The 20,197-nt window shown below is 35.5% G+C and overlaps 1 protein-coding gene across 2 annotated transcripts in view; it reads right to left on the reverse strand.

The window, feature by feature from the left end:
- The window catches only part of NUP37 (nucleoporin 37), a 40,945-nt gene that overhangs the window by 10,289 nt on the left and 10,459 nt on the right, over positions 1–20,197 (reverse strand). For both annotated transcript variants that reach the window (XM_065937885.1, XM_065937893.1), the window contains exons 3-5: positions 19,447–19,571; positions 17,107–17,179; positions 14,716–14,810 (exon numbers count right to left, since the gene is read on the reverse strand). In XM_065937885.1, coding sequence (XP_065793957.1) covers positions 14,716–14,810; positions 17,107–17,179; positions 19,447–19,571 — 293 coding nt within the window. The remainder of the gene's footprint in view (positions 1–14,715; positions 14,811–17,106; positions 17,180–19,446; positions 19,572–20,197) is intronic.

Consider the following 20,197-nt stretch of genomic DNA (forward strand, 5'->3'; position numbering starts at 1 on the left):
TATCTTAGTTACATATAAACTAACATAAATATGCTTTAAAATGATTATCTACCTGATTAAATAGAAGAAGCATACACTTTTTTTCCTCTTGCTAAATTAACACTTCATCTGTATTTACTACATAGGGAGACAACTACAATTTAACCGAGAAGGTTGGAATCACATTTCCTATGGGTTTATTCAATTGTTTATTCAACCTTTCACAATAAATAAGATTATTAGTCAAGGCAACTGAATATTTCTTTCTTCTTTATTACTGTTTATACAATAAAGTAGTGGGCTAGCATATATTTTACCACTATTGAAGTAGCAGAAATTTGTCTTGCATATTCAGTGAATCTCATGAGAGCCTCCATTCTTTTGATTTTATTCTAATATGTATTTGACTTTTGTTTGCTAATATATTGAATGAATACAGACCAGGATATTTTCATGACTTTTTAATTTCAAATGAAGGAAACCAAAGAGATTTAAAAAATTGATATTCTATAAAAACAGGCCAATTAATGAAGTATATTCTTGTCCACTGAACCAAATTTTAATCTCATTTTTAAACAGTATTTAGCCTGAACAGAATCTGATACATTTTGGGAAAAAACAAAACAAACAAAAAAATCAAACTGATTTAAAAATGAGGAGAGTGATCCAGATTACTTTATGGGATTAGGGTAAAATGATTTATGGCTTATAATTATATGCTTATTAAATAATTCTCAGCAGTTGCACAATCCAAGTACTAAGCATGCAAAATACAACCAATTGTGCTGAAACGAGCTATCACAGCTAAATTAGCTACAGATGGTACACTTTAACTTGTTAGGCTTTATTTCCCATTTTGATAGATTCTGTAATTAAGTTCCTCTCAAATCCTTTTGTGGAGCTCAATTTATTTTCCTGTGTCTTTACTACATGTCTCATCTAGTTAACACAGCTCCATCAGATGAAATCCCATTTCTTTTTTTGCAGTATACCATAAATAATAAAAACACATAAATCTTACGCCTGCAGCTCAAAGAGAACACACCTGAAGCATCCAGATTAAGAGAGCATTTCCAGAACTTCAAATGTCATCTGTGCTTCCGTGTAGTCCCTATTTCCTTTGTTGTGGTTGTTGTTGCTGTTCAGTCGCTAAGTCATGTCTGACTCTTTTTGACCCCACGGACTGTAGCCTGGCAGGCTCCTCTGTTCTTCACTATCTCCTGGAGTCTGCTCAGATTCACGTCCATTGAGTCAGTGATGCTATCTAACCATTTCATTCTCTGCCGCCCCCTTCTCCTGTTTTCCTGCCTTCTCAAAAAGTACCCACCATCCTGACTTCTGCTGGTTTGGGATATCATAAAGATGGAATGCTATGGAAAATGCTACCCAGTGTATTTTCTTGGTCTGGCACCTTTTGTTCATTATTAAATCCTGTGAAAGTGACCAGCACTGCTGCATTGTTGTCCTTTGTTCATCCTCACTGCTGTACACTGCGTCCCGTTAATTAAGTACACTGCCAAGTATTTACCCACTCTACTGCTGACAGACATTCGGGCTGTTTCCATTTATGGTCATTACTAATAATCCTTCCACAGATCTTCCTGTATACATCTTTTAGTGAATATAGACATCCACACACCCATTCCTCTCTTACACAGACACATGCCCACATCTTTCCACCTCCACCTTCTGAATACTCACTAGATCATAGCTTACAAATACATTCAACTTTCACAAGTATATTGTCAAATAGGTTTCCATACTGGCTGTACCTCATTTATCTTTTTTTTCCCTTTCATCTTTCTTTGTAATCACCAACTGAAAATGTCTAAACTTTCTCTGACAAATTTTCTGACAAAATAATCTTAAAAGAATTATTTGTCTCAATAGCAAAAGGCACAACTTTTCAGTTGAGCTTATCTGTAAGGTTGATTTCTCAAATCATTCTCTTTCCACTTGCATTTTATGTTATTTTCATGTATTTGTAAATGAATAAATTTCCATCAGTTTTAGAATGCCGTGAACACAATATATAGTAAAAACTCTCTTAGTTGACCTTCTTCTGAAAGATTACCTTTTCTCTCTCCAGAACTGACAAGAGTAAGATCATTTTCTAATAGCTCACATGTGCATCTGTTGCAGGCTTACCTCACAGAAAAATGTGCTTAATGAACTGCTGTTTGTAAGTCATGTAAACCCATGCTTATTAGTCTATTGTAATTACATAATTACGTAAGCTTGCAAAATATGAATGTGAAAGAACTGTTTCAATGGAACTAAGTTGATGGTAACTAAATTTTAAAAAATGCTCTTAAGTTAGGCATGCATGACAGTTACAAAAGATTAAACAATTAAAAACCTAGCTATATTTGAATTATGACTGCCTAACAAATTTTGTTTTCATTGTAGACCCTGGATTATGGGTGTGGTTTATGCAAAAAAGAAGTCCAAAGCAAATCAATGGACACATAATTTAAGAAAAACAAAAATCCTTGGTCTATACCAAAAAATTGGCAAATTTTCATATATGCATTATATATTAAAGTAAGGTAAGACTTCCCTGGTGGTTACCTGGATAAGAACCCATCTGCCCATGCATAGGATATGAGTTCAATTCCTGGTCCAAGAAGATTCCACATGCCGCGCAACAATCAAGCCTCTCGCTGTAACTACTGAGCCTATGCTCTAGAGCCTGTGGGCTGCAACCACAGAGCTGATGTGCAGCAACCACGGAAACCGGCAGGCTTAGGGCCTGTGCTCCGCGCCAGAGCAGCCAGAGCAACGAGAAGCCCGCATATCGCAACCAGACAGCAGTCCCTGTTCTCTGCAACTAGCCCACACGCAGCAACAAAGATCAAGTGCAAACAAAAATTTAAAAAGTAAATTAAATAAGTTAGGTAGACAGTCCTTTAAAATGATTCCCCTGAGTTTGCAAGTTCAGACCATGTCAGATAAGAGTTTCTACTATAATTGGGAAAAAAGCCCCATAAATTCTTATTTTAATATTTCCAAATTTATTGCTAGTATATTTGTTTATAATATGGAAAATTACCTAAAAGTTCATTATAACTGCAGAAGCATACTTTTCAGGCAAGTGGTATAGCAAGAAAAAGAAAAGCTATAAAGGTTTATAACTTTCTTAATGCATATAATAAAACACATCAAAAGATATAGACTCTTTATAATATAAAAATATAACATTATCAAGTTAAACTACCATGGTCAAAAATCAGGAGCTATAGAAAACATATATGTATACCTATTCAAATGTTTGCAAGGGAAATTTCAAAACAAAAGCTTTTAAGGTAATGTTGACATATTAATAAATCAATAATATAAACTGAACCTAAGGGCACTGGATATAGACAGCATTACTCTCGAGGTAAATAAAATGACAGTTTTGATGCAATTTCACTATGACTATAACTTCCACCCCTCTTAGCTCTGTGGTCTTAAGTAGAACTCTCAGATTTAGTTCTTTGATGTACAGGTGAAGAGGTATCCTGATCTAAGACTAGGAACTTATCTTACTTTTGGTAGTTCATTGTCAAAATTATTGCTTCATTTCAGGCTGAGTGCTTTTCAGTACAATATTAAGTATTTCTAACCATATGGTTGGAGAAGGCAATGGCAATCAACTCCAGTACTCTTGACTGCAAAATCTCGTGGACAGAGGAGCCTGGTAGGCTGCAGTCCATGGGGTCGCTAAGACTCAGACACGATTGAGCGACTTCACTTTCACGCACTGGGGAAGGAAATGGCAACCCAGTCCAGTGTTCTTGCCCGGAGAATCCCAGGGATAGGGGAGCCTGATGGGCTGCCATCTATGGGGTCACACAGAGTCAGATACAACTGAGGTGATACTTGATACTACTAAGCAAACAGTTTTAATAATAGATGAAATGGACTACCAGAAATTTTACTGACAAGAGTAAGAAGAATTACAAGGATGAAAAAGAAAGATAATTACTTATGCTATTTTAACCTTCAATAATTAAAAATTATGAATCAACCAGAGGACTGTATGAAGGCCAGATACACAGCTATCCATCTTTGTGCCCAGAAGTTTTATTAGATCTCCCTGTAACCCAGGAAGTGTCTTGGGAAGGAAGAAGGGCAAGGAGAGATCCTGAGAAGTAGATTACCTTCTGGGTTACTACCCATAAGACTATTAAAACAGAATAAACTAAGATGTTTTAACTAAAAAGACTAAACTAAAAAAAAAATAATAATAAAATAAAATAAAAAGACTAAGCTAAGTGGTTTCTGAAAATCACATGAATGAGTGCTTAAGAAAAAGGTGTAATCCATGATAGGAAAATTCATGCTCTATTATTTGTACATCTAAGCTGTGATATCTTTATACTGACTTGTCTACAAATAAAATTAAAATTTATGAGCACAAAAATTTATAAGTCAAAAATAGAGTCAGTAATCAAAAGTTGTACTTTGAAGGGGAAAAGGAAGTGGCCTGTTTCAAATATAATACTAATAAACCAACTTTACCATACAAAACTATTGATTCTGCCAAAGCGCTTGACTGTGTGGATCACAATAAATTGTGGAAAATTCTGAAAGAGATGGGAATACCAGACCAGCTGACCTGCCTCTTGAGAAACCTGTATGCAGGTCAGGAAGCAACAGTTAGAACTGGACATGGAACAACAGACTGGTTCCAAATAGGAAAAGGAGTACGTCAAGGCTGTATATTGTCACCCTGCTTATTTAACTTATATGCAGAGTACATCATTAGAAATGCTGGGCTGGAGGAAGCACAAGCTGGAATCAAGATTGCCAGGAGAAATATCAATAAACTCAGATATGCAGATAACACCACCCTTTTGGCAAAAAGGGAAGAACTAAAGAGCCTCTTGATGAAAGTGAAAGAGGAGAGTGAAAAAGTTGGCTTAAAGCTCAACATTCAGAAAACTAAGATCATGGCATCTGGTCCCATCACTTCATGGCAAATAGATGGGGAAACAGTGGAAACAATGGCTGACTTTATTTTTCTGGGCTCCAAAATCACTGCAGATGGTGATTGCAGCCATGAAATTAAAAGACGCTTACTCCTTGGAAGAAAAGTTATGACCAACCTAGACAGCATGTTAAAAAGCAGAGACATTACTTTGACAACAAAGGTCCATCTAGTCAAGGCTATGGTTTTTCCAGTGGTCATGTATGGATGTGAGAGTTGGACTATAAAGAAAGCTGAGCATCAAAGAATTGATGCTTTTGAACTGTGGTGTTGGAGAAGACTCTTGAGAGTCCCTTGGACCACAAAGAGTTCCAACCAGTCCATCCTGAAGGAGATCAGTCCTGGGTGTTTATTGGAAGGATTAATTCTGAAGCTGAAACTCTTAATACCTTGGCCACCTGATGTGAAGAGCTGACTCACTTGAAAAGACTCTGAAGCTGGTAAAGATCGAGGGCAGGAGGAGAAAGGGACGACAGAGGATGAGATGGTTGGATGGCATCACCGACTCTATGGACATAGGTTTGGGTAAACTCAAGAAGTTGGTGATGGACAGAGAGGCATGGCGTGCTGCGGTTCATGGGGTTGCAAAGAGTTGGACATGACTGAGTGACTGAACTGAACTGAACCACACAAAAAACAATCTATTATTATACATCATGAAGCTTTGGAGGGGTTAAAAAATCTTACACGTTTACATGTCATTCCTTCAGTTTTTTTCTTAAAATTATTAACAAATGCAGCAGAAACTACCAATTTATCATACCTGAGGGCCACCCCTGAGAAGTGACATCTTATTTAACTTACAAAGACAAACAGATTTCTTAAGCATAGGAATTGTGAGATATTTTGTCAGATTTAAAAATAAACCTCAAAATTAAGCTCTCAACTGCAAAGAAATAGCATATGGTAGTTTTCAAACAGATCATATTTAGTTATTTCATCTTCAAGGAATTCAGAATAAAAGGACTTTTCCTTTAACTAACATAAACCTTAACACAAACACCAGTAATACTACCCAGGAAATACTCGCCTTTCATTACTTTCAAGAAAAATTTTGATATACTTTGTAACTTATTTGACTATATGCTACAAAAGAGGGAAGCTACTCCTTATCAGTTACATTAATGGACTTTCAAAATAAACCTGAATGGATATGTTTCAAGAATATGGTTATTATTTGTACAATTCACTTCCTACAACCACAGGATGGCTACAATGGCTAAAAAGCAAGCTTAAGTTATTGCAGTCACTGATAGGGTAATATGCTTTATGAAGTACCGGCTTTATATTTCATCTGCAAGAGCACACGAGAGACCAAAGGGCTGAACACCACAGTGGTATTACCAGTACATGATCACATAAAATTTCAGAAAGCTGTTTCATCATTTTATAACTTTTCAGTCTACTACAATCTTTTAACAACACACTATTTCATGGCCTTGACTTAAACAGAGATCTGCAAAGGTGATGAAAAGATTTTACTATAATTTTTGGATGGTTCTTATAAAGACATTAAACCCTTCTGTTTCACTCACTAGAGGTAAATTCAATACAAGCTGTCTCCTTTATCTCATTCTTAAAGCTCTTATTAGAACTATGAAATAATCAACCTTGATTGAAAATGTTATAAAAACTAGAGGGAATTTTAGAAGACAAGTAGAAAACTTTATTTCTGTAATTATTTAACCATGATATTATGATGAATAATATACATTATCCTGATTTCACTTTGTACCTGTAATTATCAGGCATCATTTAACTGCTCTTAAACGCAGACTGATCTTCCAAGCAATGCTCTCTTGGCCTATCTTCAGAAGGCTCTCAGTCTCCATTTTCCTCTGTTTTCCACAAGGACTATTTTTAAGTAAATCACTTATTTTTTTTATCTTAGCTGGGGTGGGGTTTGGGGAGGAATGCTGTCTTAACTGTGGATTATAAAGATGCAAATATAAATGAGCAGAAGTATTATGGGAAGAATTTAGGTAATATGGGATATATAGAAGACAGTTGATAAACATTCTATTTCTCTTGTAATAATTTTCAAAAAACAGCATTATTGGCTTAGTGGATATCTAAGGTAATTCAGTACTCCCTTATCTAGCAATTTGGTTATATTCCTAAAAAAAATCATTATTTTTTATGTCCCACCTTTCCTCCCATTCTTGTTAAATTGATGGCAACTAGAACATGACAACTACTAATATTCCATGTTTTATAGGCAAAGGGAATGGCACATTACACGCCTCTATTATTTTAGTCTTGAACTAAGAATTCCTTGGTTTTTGGAAGCCAATTTTTCCTTCACCATAAATTTTATCTAATATTTTAAAAGATTACTGGGGAAGAGGAGGAGGACATGGATTTAGTTCTAACATCTTCTGTAGTTACAGTGAGTACTGCAACTTCTATTTCTTTTGTATCCCCCAAAGTACTAAATGTTGGCCATACTAAACATGTTTAATAAATACTTGTTGATCTGACTTGTTCTTACAGAACGGTACTGTTTTTAATATACAAGAACATCTGTTGTTTGGCACTAACTAGGAATGAGATGTTCTGTATTAGTGAGTTTTTAAAATAATAACCTTAACCCATTAAATACTTAAGCACCAGTTTTACCTTCTTTTCGAAGGAGGGGGATAATAAATCTTTCTAAATATGCATTTATTTACCTCTCAAAAATAATGATTTTAACTTTCTTCAGATGATGCTAGGTCATAATTTGAAGTACTAGTACTTATATTTTCCTGTACATAAATGTATGTATATGATAGATCCATATATGGAGGACATGATGAGGCACCATAAAAGAATGGTGTTCTAACATGAGGCCGAATGACTAGCAATCCTATGATTTACTTGGCAATTCTATTCTTAAACACATCCCTTGTCAGATGTTTTGTGTGGTAATGGCATCTTTTTTATAAAGACATGGTGACAGATACAGGATTGTATTCATTCCTTCACTCACTCACTAAATACTTAAGAGGGCACTCTTCTGGGGCTGGGATGACTCTGAGGTAGTCAAGCATGGCTGACCCTGCACAATCCCTTAGTAAAAGTCCAGGGCAGCCTACTCTAGGACCATTCTTCTTGTCCTCTACAAAACTCCATATCTCCTTTCCCGCTCCTCACCTGAAAGCTGGCCTAATGACATATGAACGAATATGACATCTTCGTTTCAACAATCAGTACTAGAGTGTTTCAGCAAAGGTATCTTTCAAAAATGATAAATTTCTTCCCAAGCAGAAGATGATAACATGTCTGTACACATTACACTAAGTATAATTCTATCAATTTTATTAAACCCTACATAACGCTTGATTTTGTTCAGGGCATAGAAATAATATGAACATTTGCTTTTTCAATAATATAAAAAGATCAAAACTTCTTCAACTAGAGAATCTATCAAATAGTATTTTTGAGGAGTAAATGAATTAATCTATATAAAACACTTAGTATGGTCACCTGCTATTAACTAAATCAAAATTTCTCAGCAGGGCATGGTTGGAACCATGGTTCCAACACCTGGTTCCAACATTTCTGACTGTCCTGATGAATGCTACAAGCATTGGTGAAAGGGGGCCAGGGATGCTAGCCATTCTACATGACTTCTCAATGTCAGAGTAAAACTGAGAAATACTAGGTGGGGCCTAGTATTAGGTGGGGCCATTTCAAGATAGGAGATGTTTTTTTCAATCGTTGTTAGTAGTCCACCCCATGTCGTAACAGTGAATTACTCTGACACCATCCATATAAAAATTTGCTAATTTGCAAGAATATTATCCTTCCCTATTTTTTTCAACTTGACATCCTATAATCTGTCTTGTCAGGTTATTTCTATTTTGATTGGCCTTTATTTCCATACTCTTTCACTTCACATAGTACAATTTTTTTTTTTTTAATTACTACAGACCTCAATTTTTAGTCTAATACCAAGTTTTGCTCAAGGTTATCACATTGCAGAACTCCAGATGGCACTATTTACATTGTACTCTGTAAGCCATATCCCTGGAATCGTGCAGCTTGGCAGCTTTGCCTCTGCCTTACATTTCCCTGCTATCTTATTTTTCTAATACTCAAATTTATTCCTTGTGAAGAGTGACAAAGACTACATTTTACTATATCTTCTTATGTGGTCATGTCTGAACATATACACACTGTACTGCTATTCTATAACTACTTGTTTTTTTATAGATATATTACAGAATGCACATTAGTAAGAAATATATCTAAAATATTATTAGATACAAATACTATCTTCTCACAGGATTAATTTGAAAATTGCCACTGAGAAGGGTGAATGAATTAAGAGTGCTGCCTGATATTCGAGTTCCTTTCCTTAACAGCTATATCCCTTTCCACAAATTATTAGCCTCTCTATGCCCTGTATCCTCATCTTATAAAAGGAGGGTAAAAATTGAACCTATCTCAGACATGTTGTAAAAATTAAATAAACTTACATAGGTAAGGCACTCAGTGTTGGTTAGTATGCAGTAAAGTATTCCATAAAATATTCAGTAATATTATTTTTATTATAATTCATTTATAGGAAATAAAATACTTGTGTGAATCTTATAGAAGCTTGGTTCTGAAATGATTACTCACAGGTTTAAAAATATATCACTGATTACCAAGAACCTAGCACAGTGCCTGGCACATAGTAGATACTTGACATTTGCTGTCTGGAGGAACTAGTCTACATATTAATTTATTCTCTATACATTCATTCTCTGTATCAAGAGAAAAACAAGTGACAACTTTTAATGGATAGACTGAGACATTAGTACAAGTGAGACTATCTTCATTCTGATTCAGAATTTGGGAATTTTCAATAAAATATGTAAGTTTTATGAACCTCTTGAAGGGATAGAGTGTTTTGAAATGGTGTCCCTAAGGTCACAGATCTCTTAGCTGATTATAATATTGTGTCTCCTTGAAAATGTCAAAGTCAAACATCTGAAGATATGCATAGATCAACAGTGTATTTAAAAGAATTTTTTTCTTGAGTTGCAGAGTTAGAAAGAAACATTCCTTCTGCTCTTTATAGTACAAAATGTTGAGAATTCATCTTGTAGCACTGTTTCATATTGTAGGGTTACATAATAAAGCTTAGTATTAAAAAATTTTATTCACCATTTAGATTGTTTTAAAGTGTATAGTTTAGGAGCACTTAGCACATTCACAGTGTTGTGCAACCACCACTGTCTAGTTCTAGAACATTTTCATAATCCCAAAAGGAAACACTGTACCCATTAAGCAGTCTCTCCTATGTCTGATCCTCGAACTTCCTGGCAACCACTAGTCTGTTTTGTCTATTGATCTGCTTCTTCTGGAGAATTTACCTAATGGAAACACAGAATATCTTATCTCTGGCTACTTTCACTTAACACAGTGTCTTCAGGTTTCATCAATGGTGCAGCACGTATCTATGTTCATTCTTGTTTACAGGTGAATAGTATTTCAATGTGTGGATATCTGTGCTTAGTCGCTGAGTCGTGTCCAGCTCTTTGTGAGCCCATGGACTATAACCTGCCAGGCGCCTCTGTCCATCGGGATTCTCCAGACAAGAATATTGGAGTGGGTTGCCATACTCTCCTCCATGGGATCTTCCCAACCCAGGGGATCGAACCCAAGTCTCTTGCATAATAGGCAGATTCTTTCCCACCTGAGCCACCAGGGAAGCCCATGTATGGATATACATTTATTTGTCCTTCATTTACTGATGGACATCTGGGTTGCCACCTTTTAGCTATTGTGAATAGTGCTGCTAGGAACATTCCTTTGTAAGTTTTCATTTGAATGAACACCTGTTTTTAATTCCTTTGGGTCTATACCAAGGACTGGAAATGCGGGGTTACATGTTTAACATTTTGAGGAACTGCCAAACTCTATTCCATGATGGCTACACCATTTGACATTCGTACCAGCAAAGTATGACGGTCTCAGGTTCTTCGCGTTCTTGTCAACACTTGTTTTTTTCTTTGTGTTAATAGTTATCTTAGTGCTCAGTGGTACTTTATTTTGATTTTCGTTTCCCTAATGACATTCAGCATCTTTTCATGTGCTTATCAGCAATTTGTATATCTTCTCAGGAGAATCACCTATTCATGTATTTTGCATATTTTTGTTTTTTAAATTGGCTTGTCTCTTTATAATTGAATTAGAAGAGTTTCTTGTATATCCTGGAGGACACTCTTATCAGATATATAATTTGCAAATACATTCTCCCATTCAGTGGAATATCTTTTCACTCCCTTGACAGGGTCCTCTGGTATTCAAAAGTTATAAATTCTGATGAAGCCCAATTTATTTATTTATTTTTAATAAATAATGATGGCCTCACAGAATGAATCAGAAAGTGTTTCCTCCTATTCTACTTTGTGTAAGCATTTGAGAGACAGGTGTTAATTCTTCCTTAAATGTTTGGCAGAATTTACCAGTGAAGAAACTTGTCCTGGGCTTTCTTAGTTGAGAAATTTTTGATTATTGATTCAGTTTCTTTATTTTTTATAGGTCTATTCAGATTTTCTTTTTTTTTTTCCTTGAGTTTTGCCAGTTTTGTGTTTTTAAGAATTTGTCCATGACACCTAGGTTATCTAATTTGTTGGCATATAACTATTCATAGTATTCTCTTATAATCCTTTTTATTTCTGTAAGGTTAGTAGTAATGTTCCTACTTTTTCTGATTTTTACCACTTGTAGTATTCTGTCTTTGTCTAGCTAAAGGTTTGCTAATTTTGTTATATCTTTTCAAAGAACCTCTTTTGATGTCATTGATTCTATTATTTTCCATTCCCTATTTTGTTAATCTTTGTTCTAAACTTTATTATTTCCTTACTTCTGTTAGTTCTGGGTTTCTTCTTTTTAAGCTTCATAAGGTATCAATTTAGGTTATTAATTTGAGTTATTTTTAATATAGTGCTCACAGCTATAAATTTCCCTCTGAGCACTGCTTTTACTGCATCCTATAAATCCTGGATGCTATGTTTTCATCTTCACTCATTTCAAAGTGAAATCTAATTTCCCTTGTGATTTCCTTTTTGACCTATTGGCTGTATAATGAGAGTGTGTTTTTTACTTTCCATGTATCTGTAGCTTTTCCTTCTGTTAAAGACTTTTAGTCATTACACTGTGATTAAAGAAGATATTTTGTGTGATTAAAAAACTAGCTTTGAGGACTAATATATGGTTTATTTTAATGTGTTCCAGGTGCACTTGAGAAGAATGTATATTTGGCTGATGGTGGGAGTGTATGGATGTCTTATATATGTCCGTTAGGTACAGTTGGTTTAAAATGTTAAAATCCTCTACTTCTTCACTGACCTAGTTATTCTATTTAGCATGTTCTTTAAAAAGCATGGTATCACCGGCATACAATACTAAATCCAAGATGACACAGGTTTTGAATATGACTGGACAAGGATTTCACTAAGGTACCTTTATCACCAACATACACAGATTCAGACTCCAGTAGACATCAATTTAGTACAATGATAGGAATGAATCCTGGGATATATATGGCTATTTCTTCTGCCCAAATTGCAGAGCTGCCATTTGGCGGGTGTCTTTTACTTGTAACTCGGCAATTGTATACTTTGAATTAATGAAGACAGTTGCACTGAAACATTTCCCTATTGTAGTTTGTCCCCTGAGAATTCCTACTTTCTTTGTTACTTTGAGAGTGTATGTTACTACTCTTTCTTAAACTTCTTGATTTAGCTACATCTTCTGTTTCTTTTAAAGATCTTATCTGTATTGTTTAGCTTTCAGTCCAAGAGGTTTGACTTTGAAAGCCAATCAGAATTATCCCTCTGGTTGGCAAATTAAGCTCATAAATACTAAACTGAGCTCCCCAGCCACTGCTGCATTGATATTATCAACCTCGAGTATCTCAGACTTACAAAAATAGGCATGCATTTCTTGCTTATGGGTCTGGGGAAGCTCTATTTCATAATGCCAGATGGGCCCATCTCTGCTTAATGTATTTCTCACTCCGGGGTCAGTAGCTATCTAGGACATGTTGATCTTACAGCAGAAGACAGAGGCCAGCAGGTCAAGCCAAACCAGGTAAAACATTTAAAGTGTCTGCTTGAGTCACATCTGCTAACAGTACAATGGCTTCAACAAGTCACATGGCTAAGGTCAACAGAGCAAGCAAAGTCTCTGTCCATAGGAGCATGGATGGGGGAGTAAGTATTTACTGAACAGTAACACCATCAATGACAGGCTAGCAAATAAGACAATTAGGAGCAACATAATAAATTTTAAGTTAAATTGATTTAAATTAAAGGACTCATTTTGAAGTTAAGTCCTTTCTCCTATTTAAAGTAATAATGTTTTTTTTTTAAATAAAATGATAATAATAGAAGACAGTAGGCTTTTAAAAAATTCTTATCACTTGACAAAATAAAAAGGTGGCAACCCTCTGCAAATTTTAGGACAATTTTACTATTCTACAAAAATCCCAAAGTCTCCCACAAGAGAAAAAAAAAAAAATCACAGACCTCTGAATGCAATCCCAGGTCTCTGGCTGGTGTCCACTATTCACAGGATATTCCTTGGCTTGCAAAGACACTCATTTTCCCCCTTCAAAGATTTCATTATTCCAAACGCTTGTGATTAGGAAACTCCATGTGTTAGAGAACTAAAATGTCATTATTTCTTTCTAGTGGTCTAATTTAAGTTTTACATTAAAAAATGGTACCATTAACTCTTCCGTCTCTATACAAACTTGGTTTTTTAACACTTGGGACTCTACTATCAAAATGCCATGTAAATCTTTCATGTCTTTGACATGAAAATTTTAACAGGCAGTACATAAAAAATAATGGCCTATGACTCTATAACTTTAAAAAGAGCTACTGAGAAGATTAAAATTTAAAAAGAAGCTAGTGGCTTTAATTCCAATGTGAAAGGACACATACTTAGTAGTTATATATTTGTACAAGTATTTATAAATACTAGCAATTTTATCATAGCTTTATCAAACATTAAAACTATGCAAAATAGCAGAACAGTGGTTTTTGTTTTCTTTTTGTCTGTGTGTGGTTCAGTTTGCTCACAGCACTGTTAAAGCAAACGAGGCGACTGGCATTCCTCTAATGACTGCTTTACTTCTGATTCCTCAGCTTATTTCCACCTCCTACACTTGGTCTTCATCTTCTTCTTTACTTGTGATATTCTCCAGCCTTAGGCACTAGTAAAATGTTATAGCTCCCTCATCTGTTCAATCTAGACGGGGGTGGGGGTGGAAAGGTGGAAGAATATAATATTGAAATGTACTGTATTGAGTATCTACAGAAAAACTTTAGACAGACTTTCGAATTTGTCAAAACACTAAATTTCCCATGAGTCTTGCTTTAGCAAATGAGATTCTCAGTTCATTATTAAACATTAACTTACCAGATAGAATCTGTGAAATAACTTCACAGAATGGCAAATGCCTTTTATTATCCTACTGATCCTGTTCAATATTTGACCTGATATATACTTAGATTTCATAAATGCGCAAATCTAAAATAAGAGGGAGAGAGGCACCCAAGAACTAGTTAGGGAATTTTCCACTGAGATGAGAATTCAACTTCACTGGTTTTGAAACTCCTGTTGGTGCCATACTTACACTTTAAATAAAGTATGCTTCTTTTATAACATTTTGTGGAATATATGTAGAAATTTACATTTCCTTTAATTTTTAAAATGTAGTTCTCATTAACGTAAGATGAAAATTCAAAAATTTTGTTGTAACATAAGCAACATACCTGCACGTATGATCATCACTCACACTTGCAATTTCTTGGCCTTCTTTGGGATCAAATACCAAACCATTAATGAAATCTGAGTGGCCCTCTAAAACCTGATATCAGGGGAAAAGTTAGTAAGAACACAAGAAAATAATCTACAATATTCCGACCTAATAGTTTTAGTTCACTGCTTTCACTGCATGCTTCTCTTTTCTATAAATATTTCTTAAGCAATCTGCTATTTTTAAAGCATGATTTATACACTCACTTTTTGGGAAGGTTTATCTTGGAAAGAAGCTGATCATTCAACACAGTTATTAGCTTGATCTTTCTTTTCTAGTATGCATTTCTTACAAAAACACACACACTTTGTTTTTATTTTTTTAACTGTACCTGTCCTCATATCACCTCATTTCTCACTTATTACATAAAACTTATACAAAAGTTAAAGCTAGGGGAACTTTCTAGGAGCCCTGAAATAAGAGTCCCCTTTGGATTTTGTGTCATACCTGCTGCTCTCTACACTGGCTGCTACCTAATAAACAGATAGCAGGGACTTCAACTTCTACTGTCTTTATTCATTGGCTCAATGTGACTGCCAGCACTGGAGACAGCTAGAATTATAAGCCCATTATCACAATAACCCAGAAATCCTCTTTTGGCCACAGAAGGAGCAAATGGGAAATTGTAAATTAGAGGACTATGCATGCAGGTTAAGGTTCAATTAGTCTAAATCTTTATAACTGAAATCCTGAACAGGCCTGTTAGATACCAGATATTTAAATAATTTAATGGATATTGTTTTTGCTTCCTAGCTTATCTTCCAAACACTTGAATTTGATCTCAGTTATAAGATTAATAAAGTAATTCTATTTGGTACTGCTTACCATTTGGAAATGAGAGAGAAAAAAAGGATTTTATTCAAACATTCTGGTGTAAGTTTAACAAGTCCAGGTCCTTCTTCAGCGCTTATGTCACAGTTTCTATAAACCACATCACATTAACTATTTAATGTCTCTTTTAACTGGCAATAATAGTTAATAACTATTGACTTTTGATGGGTCAAAATTCTATGTGTCACTGTACACTCAGATGTTCACGGATACAGCTTTAAATAAACTAATATATACAGTGCATTTATTATGGTAAAATTGTATATAGCCCATTGTATATAGCTTAGACCATAACTTTTACTGTTTTCTAAATGATTAGGTTTATAGTTTACCTTTTTTTTTTTTTTTTTTTACAATATTATCATAGGTTTTATTTACTAGCAAGTCAGGAAGGCAATACTGTTCTTATAAAAAAACATGATTCAATTTCAACCCAAACTGAGAGGTATTTAATGAATTTCTCCTCACTTTATTGAGATATATAACACTCTGTAAGTTCACGGTGTCTAACAAGGTGATTAGCACATGATGATACACACATGCATTGTGAAATGATTACCATAACTGGGTTAGTGAAGTGACCACCATGACAGGGTTACTTAATACTTCTATCACCTCACAAAATTATCAATTTTGTTTTGTGGTGAGAACATTTAAGATATAGTCTTTTAGCAACTTGCAAGATGTAACACAGTATTGTTAACTATACTCATCACGACATACAGTAGACCCCCCAGAACTTACTCCTCTTAAAAACTGGAGGTCTGTACCCTTCTGTCATCATCTCCCCATTTCCTACACCCTCCAGGCCCTGAAAACCACCATTCTGCTTTCTCTTTCTAAGAGTTCAGCTTTAAGAAGAGCTCTTCACATTAAGTGCAGTCATACAGTATTTGTCTTTCTCTGTCGGACTTATCTTACAGGGTTATTTATCATACCAATAGAAAACTCACATACAGGGCTTACTATGTAAAAAGCACTATTCTAAGTGTTTTATATGAATTAGCTCAGTCAATGCTCATAATCCCATGAGGCAGATGCTGTGATCATCTCCATTTTACAGGTAAGGAAATGAGAACAAGAGATTGGGAATTTGCCCGAAGTCATACTGTTAACTAAGGTGGCACAGCTGGGCTTCAAACCAGATGTTCTGGCTCCTGTGTTTGCTTCTAGCCACGCTGTGGTCCTGCCTTGCACTGCGTTGTACTGAGCATGTTCCCTTAGAATTCACCTCTTACTCTATGTGTGTTCATGTCTTTTATACCAAGTTTCTAATTCCCTCTCATTTCTGTGCTTACCTACTATTTTAATTTAATAAGTGATATCAGATTTATAATTCGCAGGCCTTACTATGATCCTAGTCCCTTACTATAGCCTAAAATAGAGTAAATGAGATTCTAAACTACATATTTCAGAGACAACCATAAAGTCATTTTAAATTGGGATAAATTCAATTAAAAAAGCAAAAATAACAAATGTTTTTAAATAGATTTACAAATTAAACTTGTCAACATACCTTGTATTCATTTTTATCTTGAAGATCTGAAGTAAATAATCTAATTTTCATATCAGCAGCAGAAGTACAAAATCTGGAAGTAAGAAAACAAAAATAAGGCCATTTTTAATCTATGTAAGTGAAAGTTCTTCCCACCTTTAACCACCAAAGCTATCTTCATAACTCATAATCATACTTTTCTTTGGGCAGAAAGGGGATGCTATGGCTCCACTATAAAATCTGTTATATAACTATGGCTGAAAGTAGGGGACACAAGTTTGTTTTGAAAATACAAAAATATTAGTATATTGGATTTGTCTCTTTCATTATGAAAGGATAGAATTTCACTATAAATCACCACATGAATTTAACATTTAAGTTTTTCTTAAAGGTTTAAAATGATGGGTTTAAAAAAGTATCTTCTTTTAGCTAGGTCAATATAAGGTATAAAAATATAGTTATACACCTATCTTAGTCTTTGCATCCTTCAGTTATCTATAAGCCTTCTTACTTTAAGACACATTAAACTCACTAAATTAGGTGAAAGATAATAATCTTTTTATACCTATAAAAGCTGGTGTATTTATTACTAAAAGTTGGCATATTATCATACTGACCCTATTATTTAAGGTTATTGTTTAGGTGTACATCAATGTATATTACAAAACAAACTCTAAGCAATAAACAGGAATCTTTTAACTAGTTCGCCCTTAACCCTAAAGTTTTAGATCCTCAGCGTGTCAGACTACGGCTGAGGAAGAAAGAAATTACACGTCTGTATGAACGCTATGTGCTGAGTCTCCCAGCTGTGTCCGACTCTTTGCCACCCCATGGATTACAGCCTGCCAGGCAGCTCTGTCCATAGAATTTTTCAGGTAAGAACACTGGCTGCTGCTGCTAAGTCGCTTCAGTTGTGTCTGACTCTGTGCAACACCATAGTCAGCAACCCACCAGGCTCCTCCATCCCTGGGATTCTCCAGGCAATAATACTGGAGTGGGTTGCCATTTCCTTCTCCAATGCATGCATGCATGCTAAGTCGTTTCAGTGGTGTCCAACTCTATGCGACCCTATGGACAGCAGCCCACCAGACTTTCTCTGTCCACAGGATTCTCTGGGTAAGAATACTGGAGGGGGTTGCCATTTCCACTGGAGCAGTTGCCATTTCCTCCTCCAGGAGATCTTCCCTCTAGGTATCAAACCCATGTCTCCTGCAATGGCAGGTGGATTCTTTACCACTGAGCCAGCTGGGAAGCTTTTGTATGCCTGTATTGAAAAATAAAGCTTATTTCCAATTGTCTTTAGGTAAATGAGTACTATATGGATCTAAATTTCTCAAGTTTTGATACTATTAAAGCTATATTTTTTTCTCACCTAAAACACTTAGTTTATTTAATTTAAATAAAGCTTAAGTTAAAGCAAGTCTCCTAATCTAGAGATCCAGATATGTTGGTAAATCTCTTGTACCATGCCTTTTCAATGACTAGTTAACAGTCATTTGAAGAAATAGATCAATTAGGCAAAACTAATTCCTGATAACAGAAATTGGATCAATAGTTGCTTAGGCAGGTGATAGGCTACAGTGATTAACCAGAGGAGCACAAAGAATCTTCTGGGGGTCACAGAAATGCTATGTATCACCAGCATCTAGGTTATAAAAGTACATGTATTTGTCAACATTGATCAAACTGTACCTTTAAGAGTTGAGTTCACTGTATGTAAATTATCCCTTAATTTAAAAAAATTAGGTTAGCTCAGTAAGAGCTAAATTATGGTTGTTAAATACTGTTTACTAAAAGGAGACATACACTTTAGATTTGATATTTATGGAAATAAGGTTAGTGTTTTGTAACAGACCTTAAATAACCTGACATACCATTGCCTTTGTGAAGGAGGCCTCAGCAAATGTGTTAATTTTTTTTCTCAAAAAGCAATCATTCTTTTTAAATGCTTTCAGCAAAACAGAAGCCCAAGGATCAGAACTAGAGTTTTATCAAAATTTGACCTTGGCCTATGTATGAGGCAGTAAGGTTGATTAATGACTCAACCAAATTTAGTTATTTTAACAAAGTTGCACTTTCAATAAGTGGTAAATTCAGTGAAGAATTTATGATTCATAGGAATCTCACATAAACAGCTTTGTAGTCACGCTGAAACACATGCTTCAAGGCATCACTGTTACGTTTGCATATAAGTCACAAATTCAGACAATAAGCCTAAATTATGAAATAATAGCAAATACTGAAATACCTAATTACCTGGAGTTAGGGAAATGGAGGAAAAACATCCCTATGATTAGAGGCTTCAGATCACTTAACACAAAGGATATTAATAAATACTGCATTTAATAATTTTCAACTTACTTGATTACTGGAGGCAATGAATCAAGTCTAGTCTCTGGGCTCCAAGCTATGCCATCAACTCTGACTCCATGGTGAAATGTTCGTAGTGTTTTATACTGAATTCCCTCAATGTCTGCTTCTTCCTCCTAAGCATACATAGTAAATGTTTAAATAAGTCATGAGAACAAACAATATAAAACTGTATTTTATTATAACGAAGAATTTACCAGGGGGCCATGAATATTCTTTTGAGAAGTTCAAAAAGCAGATTAGATATTAAGGTGGGCTTCCCTGATAGCTCACTTGGTAAAGAATCCTCCTGCAATGCAGGAGACCCTGGTTCAATTCCTGGGTCGGGAAGATCCCTGGAGAAGGGATAGGCTACCCACTCCAGTATTCCTGGGTTTCCCTGGTGGCTCAGCTGGTAAAGAATCTGCCTGCAATGTGGGAGACCTGGGTTCGATCCCTGGGTTGGGAAGATCCACTGGAGAAGGGAAAGGCTACCCGCTACAGTATTCTGACCTGGAGAATTCCATGGACTGTATAGTCTCTGGGGTCACAAAGAGTTGGACACGACTGAGCAAAATTGGGGTTTCCCTGGTGGCTCAGAGGGAAAGTGTCTACCAGCAATGTGGGAGACCTGGGTTCAATCCCTGGGTCAGGAAGATCCCCTGGAGAAGGAAATGGCAACCCACCTCAGTACTCTTGCCTGGAAAATCCCACAGATGGAGAAGCATGGTAAGCTACAGTCCATGGGGTCACAAAGAGCCAG

The sequence above is a fragment of the Muntiacus reevesi genome, chromosome 1 (assembly GCF_963930625.1).
Source record: "Muntiacus reevesi chromosome 1, mMunRee1.1, whole genome shotgun sequence".
NCBI classification, from domain to species: Eukaryota; Metazoa; Chordata; class Mammalia; order Artiodactyla; family Cervidae; genus Muntiacus; species Muntiacus reevesi.